The sequence below is a fragment of the Platalea leucorodia genome (genome assembly GCF_965183815.1).
Source record: "Platalea leucorodia genome assembly, chromosome: 9".
In the NCBI taxonomy this organism is placed as follows: domain Eukaryota; kingdom Metazoa; phylum Chordata; class Aves; order Pelecaniformes; family Threskiornithidae; genus Platalea; species Platalea leucorodia.
This window is the reverse complement of record NC_138831.1, coordinates 37,843,874-37,856,261: the sequence shown is the minus strand read 5'-3', so window position 1 is coordinate 37,856,261 and position 12,388 is coordinate 37,843,874. Positions and strand designations below refer to the sequence as shown.

At 38.4% G+C, this 12,388-nt stretch overlaps 1 protein-coding gene across 10 annotated transcripts in view; it reads right to left on the bottom strand.

Moving 5' to 3' along the window:
* The window catches only part of ATOSA (atos homolog A), a 49,366-nt gene that overhangs the window by 2,368 nt on the left and 34,610 nt on the right, over positions 1-12,388 (bottom strand). For 7 of the 10 annotated variants that reach the window (XM_082322122.1, XM_082322121.1, XM_082322123.1 and 4 more), the window contains 8 exons: positions 10,258-12,112; positions 9,634-9,750; positions 8,590-8,669; positions 7,904-7,957; positions 7,692-7,800; positions 6,685-6,843; positions 4,743-4,811; positions 3,686-3,885 (listed from right to left, as the gene is read on the bottom strand). In XM_082322122.1, coding sequence (XP_082178248.1) covers positions 3,686-3,885; positions 4,743-4,811; positions 6,685-6,843; positions 7,692-7,800; positions 7,904-7,957; positions 8,590-8,669; positions 9,634-9,750; positions 10,258-12,112 — 2,643 coding nt within the window. Of the gene's footprint in view, positions 1-3,685; positions 3,886-4,624; positions 4,812-6,684; positions 6,844-7,691; positions 7,801-7,903; positions 7,958-8,589; positions 8,670-9,633; positions 9,751-10,257; positions 12,113-12,388 lie in introns of those variants that run through there. The other 3 variants (XR_014229211.1, XR_014229212.1, XM_082322120.1) reach the window with 3 other exon arrangements.

Here is a 12,388-nt window from a genome sequence, read left to right as displayed (position 1 = left end):
CTTTTGCCCAGTAAATAAAACTTCCCTGTAACGTGGCTTTTCTGAGCATGACATTTCACAAAGATTGAAGGAGGATGAGTGGGAGACAGCAACAGAGCTCAGCTCAGGGGATACTTCTCATCTCTGCTTCCATCATCTAATTTTTTTCTTTGAGAAATGTTTATTGTGGTAATTGAGATTGAGAAGTGTTGCTTTTCATACATGCAAATACATTGGAATAATCAAGAGACAACCATTACATACACCCTTGCGGGGCGGTGATGGAGTGGCCAGCACGGGACAGGCTCCAGAGCTGTGGCAGCTCCAGTAGTTTTGTGTAAAGGAATCAAGAAAAACACAGCAGAGGTCTGACAGATGGTGGCCTAGGAACGGTATCAATAGACAAATACAGGAAGGCTTAAACACACAAGTATCAGATAAGCTAGAAGGTCTGGCAGAGGAAAGAAAGTGATAAACATTACTGAAGAAGTGACAAATACACGCACAAAACCCCTATATATATTTTATAGTCCATCAAAATTCACAAAGAAGAGAGTAAGCCACAGAAACAGGATATAGCAGGATGATCACAAAAACATATGTAGCAAGACATGTTTTGCAAGTGGCAAAGACTATACGACACAATCTATAAAACCTGTAAGTAAAATCATTAGGACAACAATACAAATTTCTAGATCAGGAAAAATGCTGAGAGATCAGAAAGATCAAAAAGCAACTAGTAAATCAGTAATAGCAGGTATCTTCAGCTTCCACCAATAAATGTATCATATGCCACATTAGGAAAATATTTTTAAAAAAAAGTTTCTCAACACCTTGAGGAATCACTACTTTTAACAACCAGTTTCAAGCTTACCCCCCACCTAGCCTTCAGTAACAGCTCCTGTTAAGCAACAACAATTATGCTGCATGCAATTAAAAGAGGCAATATGTCAGTAACTAAAGCTGTTGACCAAGCTTTAAAAACTTGAAAAATGCTGAGCTGTGGGCAGGTTAACTGTTTAATTGCCTTTTATAGGGGTGCCAGAATGTGACCTAGAAAGCAACGGATGGTCGTCTCCCTCACAACACTGGGCAGAAACGAGGTGTGAGCAGAGCTGGACTCACAGCTCTTATGCTCACGTAGATTTAATTACAGCGCAAAAATCATTGCTTCTCATTCAACAAAAAATTTATCCCCAAAGCATCTTCAAGAAATGACTTAAAAACTACAGGTGCAACTCTTGATTTTCTTACAGTGAATAAAGCTCTGCTGTCTGTGCAAGCTACGTCTTATATCTGTAGCTGTGGGTACAAATACAGCCTAATTGAACATATTGAACAGTATCTCAAACATACAAAACTGCATGCAGAAGCTGCATACACAATAAATCTGACACTTTAAAAGAGCGTTGTAGAAAATCCAGCCGCCAATGTTAAGTTCCAGACCTATGCAAGCATTTTTGCTGAATTACCACTTGAAAAGAAGCTTTCATAATGTGAGTGCTGACAACTGTGATTAAGGCTCGCAAGCAGATGCGACCACAATGCAGCTTGCTGGTGGTGACTTCATTTGTTTTTTTGAGCAAAATTTCAACATGTAAGCTTAAGATGCTTGTTTTCAACAACTACTGCAACTAAAACTGAAAGGCTGTTCTAAGTCAGCTTGAGTAACAAAAAAAAAATCTTAATTTTTTAGGTTTGTATATAAGTTTTCAGTAAAATGGGCTTGAGGAAACATTACTGCTTTTAAAAATGAAGTTTTAAATGAACCTACATATGAATTAGTATACTACTAAAACTTTTCAAGCTCTCCTAATTAAAATCCATCTTCAGTAAAGAAGCCTACTAGATTGACAACTGAGTCTTTTGTAAAATCTGATGTACCCTGTATAATAAACCACAAGACAGATCAACATAAACTACGTAATATTTCAAGGAGTTTTGCAGTTCTTCCATTGTGAGAAAGGACCCAGTGTTTGGGTTCATCTCTGAAGCAAAAAACTTCTGGCGTACTCTGCAGGTATTCACTTTCCAAAGTAAGCAGCTAAGCATCGTAATTACCAGTTTGTTCTTCCAGCCACAAATGTATGCATTTCCAATTACAGATTATAAACCCGTAAGTTGATCCCTACCAGGGGTTTGAAAGCTGAGCTAAATGGTACAGGTATTTCAAAACTAGAAGCAACAGAACTGCTACATTTCTGTCTCTCAGCAGGTATCAGAAGTAGCAAGCTCATGAAAGAAGACTTCTAGCTATAAAAGACGAGAGAGAAGAAAGTAGGTTTGCCTTCAAATAGAAGTAATTATTGGGTCTGTCTACAACAAATTTACAAACTACACTAAAGCAGAAACTGAAAGGGGATGCAAGTCTACTACTCTTCACGCCTGTATGCCAGACCCAGCTGGCCACAGATTTTTGCCCACCTCTGCAGCTGATGCCTGTCCCCAGTTCCTCTGCATCAGTTAGATCAACATTACAAGTGAACAGAGCCTTTTATTTGGGCTACACACTCTTTTTCAGAATTTACCCCAGAAGAAAATTTTTAGAAGGAGGTTAAGTTAGACATAGCAAGGTAGTGTGGCCTGAAAGGATGAATTTCAATCCAGGCTAAAATTCAGAATGAAAACAGAGTTCCAACAGCCTCATCGTGATGCTATTTTCACACTCCAGTAAAGCAACACACATTTTTTATGACTGTCAACTTCCATTTAACAGGAAAGCTTGGCCTGGAATCACTGCCCTGTGAAAGTTGTGTTTCAAAAGTCTGCTGGGTAGAAATCAATGCCACTAAATAGGGAAACTAATATGTACCAGAAGTAATTCTACAAGTTAAAGAGAAAAGTGTAAGAGATTTTATTTTCTTCTGCTTGCTCGCTTCAGAATGTCAGCTGCTGCCGGGTTTCCTAGTGCTGCAATGAAAGCACTGGGTCTGTATGTGGTTTGTTTACTACAATAATGTAGGCAAAAGTCTGCAAACTGCAGAAGGACAGAGTATATCCATCATTCCTCCTTTGTTTCAAACTGCAGTCTCCAGAACATCCCAAGAGCAGCAGCACAGTATCTGGTTTCAGGCAGTGCTTTGTAAATCATTTAAAGAAGATTGTGTGACTATTTCATAAAGTGAAAGGCATTACCAGCGGTATTGCATCATAGAACAGATATTTACATTTTTATCGCTAAACACTGTATTTTTAGGAGTAACTCAGAATGTTTTTCATGTTACAAGCTATTCTGGTGAAGAGGCATGTGTGTAGGACACTGGGCACCTTCTCTACATGGATCCTCAGTTTTGGCTTTTGCCCATGTAATATCCACACTCACTATTTCCTGTAACCTCAAAAAAAAGTACATTGATCCAGCCAGAAATAAAATCTCTCTTGCTAAGAAAAGAATTAAGCTTTACAAGGCTATACAAAATACTTCAATGCCAAGAAATAGCTTTATATTTTAACTTTGTTGCTCCCAAGCAGAATCCAAATTATTTATTAGCCCTTCTTCCTCTACTGTCTCCCTTAAAGACCAAGTTAAAAGCATTATTTTTTTAAAAATAAGTCTGTATACAGAAAGGCTGGCTGGGAAAGAAATCATGAGATAAATTTTGGCAGGTACTTGATTTTTCTGCTTTTGTTTGGCTGGGTTTGGGGGGGGGGGTGTGTGTTTGTTTGTTGTGTTTTGTTTTGTTTTTTTTAACTCTGAGGAGCTTACCTCAGATGTATGAGGTAGCGTAGTAGCCTTTCTTCAGTCTGTTGACTATTTTCTTTATTGACAGTTCTCTTGATTTCTCGTCTCACAGGAACAGAAAAAGTTCTTTGCCGTAGGAATGTTTGATGATTAGCTGGCATTTCTCTCAAGTCATAGATCACCACAAACATCTTCACCACAGTTTTGTTAGGGTTAAATAAGGTCTGAAAAGACAAACAGTTCAATACAATACTCTTTAGAGATGACAAATTTAAAACAAACAAACAAACAAAAAAAAACCCCAACAAACTCCACCTGCCAAAATAGTCACCATCCTCTATGCACTTTGTTCCAGTCCCATACAGAAACGTTGATGTAAAAACATTGTGCAGTTTTTCTGTTTTTCAACACTTCAGCTACTAGCAATTCCCATTTTTAAATATAACACTAAACACAACCTAATCTGAATGAAACACTAGTATATGACTACTATTACTTTGCTAATCTGCATCCCCGTTTTTGTTTATTTTTCCAGTCAGCTTTTTGTCTACACTGTTTTCTAGACACAAGCACAGTGGTGAGCTTTGCTTTTAAGCCTGAAATTACCAATGTATTACCCTGGACTGGGTTCTTAAAAGAAAGAGGCAGATTGTTGGTTCTAAGCAATGACTGTGATTTACTTTCTGATTTTATTACAAAAGAATAGGTGGTGTTGAAATGTTACAAAATTTAGCTACAACTGAGTATTTAATCTTAATCCCTTTAGAAGTATTTCAGAATTCGGACTGTGGCCTAATTGCTTCTCCACTACTTCTTCAAAGCCACAGCTATTGTGTCCCCAGCTATTCTGAATCTTCAGTAACTGATTCTAAGTCTCTTCACAGCACAGACAGGTTCAAAGGTTGGGAGTCTTTTTTGTCCCATAAATTACACACAGATTTCTACTTTGAATAACTACAGTACCTACAGAGATGCACATTTCCACTGCTAGCTTCATGCTCATCTCCAATAACCTCATCTCCTCTGCATGACTTTCTTGATATTAGTGGTTTCAAGGCACCCGTATCTGCTGAGTACGTACCACTTGTATTGTTCCTGAAGGCGGTACCCGATAACCCCTTTTACCAAGGGACTCTAAAGTAATTACACCCTAGAAAAAAAAAGACACACATTTCGTTCACAGGGAGAGATATAAACAAATCAAAATGTTCTATTCGTGTAACTGTATTTATTCGAAAAACTATCAGTAATGTATAAAAACTAAAAATAGAGAAGGCAATGCATTTGAGATGCTGTTAAAAATCAACAGCAGGGGCCTTACAGATACTTTGGCAGATCATTAAAAGCTGTGCAATAAGGCGTACGTTCTCCTCTTGAAACAAGACCCAAGTTTCCACATCTTCAAACTAGCAGTCAGGGAGCTATGGCAAAATAGAGCTTTCTTTTCAAAATGGTGTGTAAGTTAAAATGAAAGATTTGACTCCTTCTTTCCATTTTTATATCACCTACAGTCGTACCAATAATACTCCAAATGTCACAGAACTAATTTCTGCTTTTCAAACACAGCAGATGCACTTAATCTTCCATTCTGATCCAAACTTTAGGGATGATGACATCTGCTTTTGTAGCAGCTGTGATTTACAGAGCATCCCAGTGTCCCGCACGGTGCTGTAATGCTGCTGAGGCCACCCTCAGGGTACTGCCCTACAGCACAGGTTTGATTAACCTGAAGCACTCAACTCTTGTATCCCACCACGCTGGACTTAAAAAAAAACTCACACAAACAAACAAAAAAAGACCCCAGAGCAGAGAAACTAGCTATACAAATAGAAACAATGTTTCTGATGACAGAGGCACTATACAAATGTTGTATTAATCCTGGGAGACTCAGCCATAACAGCATGTTTAGAGCATGTGGAAAAGCCTGAAACAATGAAACCCAGCTAGGAAAATAAGCGATGCTACTTTAACCATTTGAGGAACATCAGAATCCCTTCATCTCCTGGAAAATAACGTGAAATAATCTAGAAAGATGAAAGCAAAACAATAGATACTGCTTTGCAGTGGTTAAGAGAAGACATATACAAGTTTAAACGCAACTTATTACTCAAACTTAATTTGCAAAGCCATTTCATTTTCTGAATACTTTTAAAAACAGAAGGTCAGAAATATGGTAAGTGCTATGACTTTAAAATCTAATAATTGGGATAATCAGGTGTTCAATGCTTTACTTACATGTTTAAACAGACTATTTACCGTATTTTAGAAAGACATACACATATGAAAACCCCTAAAAATTAGCTCTGTCACCCAGGTAACACTGAGGTTACTTAAAAGGCATTCAGAACAAATCTAGCCATCTCATTCAATGCTAGCATACAAGACATCTTTGGCTTTTACAAGGAAGCACTTTTAGACATCCAAGAACCATGCTGTCATTGTAGAAACGTGGAACAGAAGTAGCACACGGATACCAAGAACACAAATACCGTGTTGCTGTGAACATCAGCAACCCATGCAGCTTGTGAGAGTGCCATGTGTCACGCTAGCTCAGACAATATTTGCTTTAAAAGAAAGGGCTGGATAACTTCTGAGTCTAAGGTCTCCATCAGCAGTTGTACCTTGGCCTGCACCTAAGCCACTTGCTGGCAGAGTGGTTAGTTGCCCTGGGTAGCTGCTTGTTGGGACAACGAAATGTATCCCATTAAGTCCAGCTATTGCCTCACTGCCTATTTTAAGTTAGATGGATAAAAAGAGATGGTGAGGGTTGATCACTCCAGTGTGGAGGGAGACAAATACGTTCAATATGCCAAGATGAGAGCAGTTGGATGGTGGCGCAGAGCAATGGGAGGAAAAGCACTAGTTAGGGAAGGGAAAAAGGCACAGGAGGACTCCATTATAAGCAGTTGAAAATAACGCAGGTCCCTGCAAATCCCCACTGCCTGAACCCTCTGCTCACCAAGCTCTTGTTCTTCACCTCCACCTATCAGAATTCATTAAAATAAATCCAGCCACACACTTACCATGTAAGGAGAGGGTGCATTATCATCTGAAACGCTGTAGAATGACACTTCAACTGGCAGAGTCATGTGCGTGGGACAAAAGACTCCACTTGCTCCCACTTCCGCTGTGAAACCCTCCACGACGCCGAGCGGGTCTAAGCGAAAATTCAGGACAGATTCCTGAAAAACAGAACACATACAGCTTAGGCTGGGAACGCCTCAAATAAAATACAGCAAAACTAAGCAGCAAACAAGGAAACAAGTTGACATAAGAACCTGGGCCTTTTGTAAGGTGACCTGCCAAAAATCAACGCTGAGGCAAAAATTATTATGAACAGCAGAACATTCAGCAAGATGATAGTGGTTTAAGAGAAAGCATCATCCAAATCCAGTCTTCATTCTACTGAAACTGGTGCAAAAGCCCACAGAGAATTTTATTGCAGCAGGATCTGTGCGTGATTTTCCTTGACATATACTATCTGAAAAAAATAATAATCTAGAATCTGTAACTTTCCTCAACATATTCACTCCTTATTTCACAAATATGGAGTATGATACAACATGTTAACGCACGACCTATTAGTTGTTGATATTTGATATGCTACATGAAGTGAAAAGCTGGAGGCTATACTTCAAATATGTTCTGTTTACTACACGGATTTAACACAGCTTTTGTGACATATTAAGTAGACTTTTAGAGTGAAAATGTAAATCCCATTTTCTAGGTATATACATTAAAACAATTACAGGTTGGTAAACCTCATTTAAGTCAACAGAACACCTCCTAACTTGACCATAGTGGGAAATCAAAGTTATAAGCAACTCATTGTATCTGAATCTCTCAGACAGATGATGTCTGGGGTATGAAATACGTGCCTTTACAGCTGGAAATTAAAACAAATTTTGTTCAATTTAATTATGAACTTTTACATTGTAACCAGGCTGGAATTATTCACAGTAATGCACTTTTAAAAGCAGTACTGAAGAATACTAAAAATACCACAAGAATTCTAGAGAATATGCAATACCTCGAAGTTTCCCAGAAGGCTAAGACTTGTTACTGGTGGAGCACTAGAACTTAGAAAAGGTTTCCCATGGCTCTCTGGATCACTGTCTCTGTTTATACATTGTTGTGGGCTATTAAAAAAAAAAAAAATAAGGACAGAATAAATATAAAGGATAAACACATTTGCTTTTGTCTTCTGGGTATAAACAGCTCTAGAAAGAATAATTTACTTACTGTATTACAAAAAGTTGTCCTAGAGAAGTAACAGTTGAACATCGCCTGTTAATACTTTAGCAAAACATTTTCTAGTTAACTGAACAAATACTTTCACAAGTTTTACATTACAAGGGATAAAGACAATAAAAATTTAGGCTGATCATTAACTCCATTAGCAGGAACCAAAGTATCAGGTTATTTTCTTTTGTATGCAGATATCTCATATCCTGAAGTTTCCAACATCAAACTACCATCCTAAAAGCTGTTTATGTTACATGTATTAACGTATAAAAGGTCACGGTTGGTCCCTTTTAGAAGTTAAGTTCTCTGAACAAGTTATGGCAAAATGTTTAACCTGTTGAACACTAAGAACAAAACATAACACAAAAATAACACTGATTTGAAGAACAAACAATTACTGTCTTTTCTGTTTGAAAATTGAAGTGTATCTTACAGCATACCTACCCCTGCACGGGACAGAGTTCGTCCCAGCAGCAGCTCTCGTACCATGGTTATGTCCCAGAGCCGTGCTAACCTGGAGACCCCTGGGGCAACTTGGCTGCCAAGCCTTACTTCAAAATAAGGATTCTTTTGAAAGGCACCCATTTTTTGTCTTCGCTAATATGCTTTGCTGTTGCATACAGGTATGTATATACATTATGTCTCCCCCAAAATTCTTAAAGTTTCTGGTAAACAAAACACACCTTCTTGCAGACAGACATTTCAACTGCAGCAGTGATGAATCCAGATCAAAGCACCCAGACTGTGTTTTTCTTTGAGGAACCTCAAGAGGGAAAGAAGATGCTAATTTGAAAACTGTACCTCTAGTAAGGACAACTTTGCCAAGTAAGCACAAGTTTGCCAAGAATTTTCATGACATTACAAAATTATAAAAACAGAGCAGAAGAGAGTAATTCCTATAAATTCTAAACTCGGTGAAGAAAATTATTTATTATTAATGACAAGACTGTAAATTCTGATTAACAGGAAGTACTTCAAACAAAGACTTATTGAAGAGGCTGACGTCTTTTTGGAATGGTACAGAACATTACTAATAAACAAGCTGTAACTATTTCCATCCAAGTTCCCTGAAAATATGACAGCCTTTACTAGTACTGAAGAATAAAACATATCGTGTTGATTACAGAACATCACTACTTCAGTAGTTTTAACTGAGACTGCCTTTTTCTTTAAAACTCCCAACAGCCTACCAAGAACTGTAACACTTCCCCAATGCCTCTGTCTTATCACAGCAGCTTTGTATCACTTAGTCATTCAGTGACATCTCTGATTGCTGAAGAATATATGGTACAAACTGTTCACAGAAACAAAAGCTCTGGAATAACAGGCAATCAGGTATTAATAACTCACACAAAAACTCTTCAATGACAAAATATGTTAGCTTACACTTAAAACACTAATCCTCAAAATGCTTTCTTTTGTGCTCTAAAATAGCACTGAAGCATTTTTTTTTGCAATAGAATTTTCTAATGTCACCTTCTGTTAATCTTGATAGGATCTCAACAACTACCTCTTGAATATTTTCTTTTCCAGAATTATTGTTCAACTTCATTTGAGTATTAACTCCCAAGTTTCCACTTGCAAGAGTATTCACTCTGACGCTGAAAGTAAACACATCCACTTCACCTAGGTAATTTGTCAAATTTTCTACCATACACATATATTAAAAGAACAAAATACTTCCTTTCTCATTTAAAAGATAAGTTATAATTTCAACAATAACTTACAGGACTTGAAAGCAGAGGCAATCCAGTTCTGGGATGAAAAGCCTTGGTTGAAGTTCCATCCAAGGATCGAAAATTATGTTTCCGCCATATATTTGTGTGTTTTAGAGACGGTGCTTTCTGTCAGCAAAACAAATTTACTCAAGATATCAACAGGATATTTCAATGGCCTATCATGGTAATACTTTGCTTGCTGTAACGGAGAAGACTTCTGAACCAGGTGGACCTGCATCACACTAGCGTATTATGAAATATTCAGTATAAATTCCCCTTGACTCAATCTACAATCGCACAGACTGCTCACTAAAGATCATGTACCATATTCAGACACTGGTGTATTTATAAAAAGACAGGAGGCCTAACTGCCTATGGAAACTGTCATTCATAATGCTATCACCATGAGCAGAACAAGACAACGTTCTTCTCAACGTTAAACTTGTAATTAAGAAGGTATGGGGGAGGCACTACCGGCCAAACGTTACTTCAGACCAAGAAGACAATAGTAACACGCTGCTTCCTCCGAAGTTGGACTTAAATCCCTCTTCATATTGGTCCTTAGCAGATATAGGGTACAAGCTATCTGACTAAGAGCAGCTATAGAGTTGGTCTTTTCCTCTATGTATTTACCTGTACATCTGGGTTCTTCAGCCGCTCACACTTAACTACACCGTCTTCTGTAGGTTTCTTCTGAGAAGTGCTTTGGAAATCGAGGCCTATTGGGTCTTCATTCTCATCATGTGCAGTTTTTATTTTATCTTGTTTGTTTTTGTTTTTGAAACTGTCATGGTCTTTATTTAAATAATTTTCAATACTAATAAGCTGAGTATTTTGCTCATAAATATTTGGTTTTCTTGAGTCTTTATCTAAACACTTGAGCTCATTTTTGTGCAAAGAGTCAGATACCTGCATTACAGTTGCTTTTTTTGTACCTTCAAGTATTCTGCATTTATCTATCTGTAAATTGTTAAAACTGTCCGTGCCGTTGTTCTCACTAACAACTGTTCTTTCTTTAAGTTTATTTGTGCAAATCTGTTCATCAATGCTGCTGAAATTTGAATACTGTTTAATTCTATTGGTTATCTGGTCTTTCTGTGCATAACCAGAATGTATTGTTTCCAATTTACCTGGCGATTCAGATTTATTTTCTTTAATACATGAAGATGATGATGTGTGAATGTTAGTAAATGCATGAGAAGTTTTATTTGAAGTCTGATGAAATGCATTTTGGACAGCTTCACTGGGTTTTGCTAAAACCAATTTTCTTCTTGCTTGGAGTTTCAGAGAAGCCTTCAGTTCTCCATCAAACCTGGAAGGACTGATAGGAGTATCTGGTGTCTTTGTCCTTGATTTACCACTGTCTTCTAACAAAGAAAAATCGGATTTAGCAAAAGAAACAGAAGACGGTTCCTTGCCTTTCTTTAGCAAATTTTCATCTTCATATGTACTTCGGAAAATTTTTGAAGTAACTGGGCTAGTCTCATGCACTTTGAATGGATGTCCAGTAACGTGAGAAGTAGCTGGGTCACAATGAATCAAGTGTTGGGCAATCCTTGCTATCACCTCCTGCCGCTCCTGGAGCAGAGAATCAATTAGGGGATTACTCTCTCCTGCCAACTGACGGCCACAATGATTCACTGGAACACGGGCATCACGCAGTGTAATCTCTGGTATTGCTCTAGTTTTGCCTTCACCACCATCTTCTTGTATTGCATTGTCTAAGTTGGCGATAGAAACAGGGGAGGTTTCCCTGCCTTTCCTTGGCAAGTTTTCATCTTCGTGAGTACTCCGAAAAGCTTTTGGTGTAGCTGAGCTGTTTTCATGTATGTTGAATGGACGTCCCACAACAACTGGTGAAGTAGCTGGATCACAGTGAACCAAGTGCTGAGCAATCCTTGCGATGACTTCTTGTCGCTCTTGAAGTAAAGAGCCTATCAAAGGATTGGTTTCTCCTGTCGGCTGATGAGAGCAATGACTATTCGAAACACGGGAATCAACTAGAGAAAAGGATTTAAAAGTTCTGACAGGTGTTTCATGAGATTGTGTCTTATTGTCTGCTGTAGCATTACAGCACTGAACTTTGGACTGCGATGGCCCAAAGTCAGATCCAAGTCCGGCAGATGGATAAAGTTTTAAATTTCTGATAGATGTAGTAAATTCAGGCGTCTTCTTTCCATTAAGGAGGCCTTCAGGTGCCATTGTCCATGTCTGTTTCCCACAGAAGCGCTGCGGACTGGAGGTACTGCATTGCTGTGCCGCACTGGAATCACTGTGCTGATGTAACTTACGCTCTTGCATTCGCTTTTCGTAAAAGCTAAGGTTGGTGTGAATACTACAGGTCAAAACTGGGTAGTTCGATTGTCTGGGCAAGGACTGGACACTGACTCTCAAGGCCACATTGTGAGAAACATTAGGAACAGGAAAGACATGCTCAGTTGGTGTCTGGGAGAACGTCCATTGCAAGTCCACATCTGCAGCGCTCACCCTGAAACAATACAGAAGTGCGTGTACAGAAATATCTAAATGAAGAGTCTTTAATTATCTACTTCATAACACAAACGTCTAAGAAAAAGCACTGGAGACACCAGCAACTGCTGTACTTTGTGAAGTATACAAATCCTAAACAACCGCCTCGGCCAACAGCAAGTTTAGTAGTGGGCCAACAACAAGTTTAGTACTGGGCCAACAACATGGCACCTTCTGAAAGCAAAGAGGAAAACAGGAGGGAAGAATGGTTTTAAGACAAGTTGCAACAACCTGC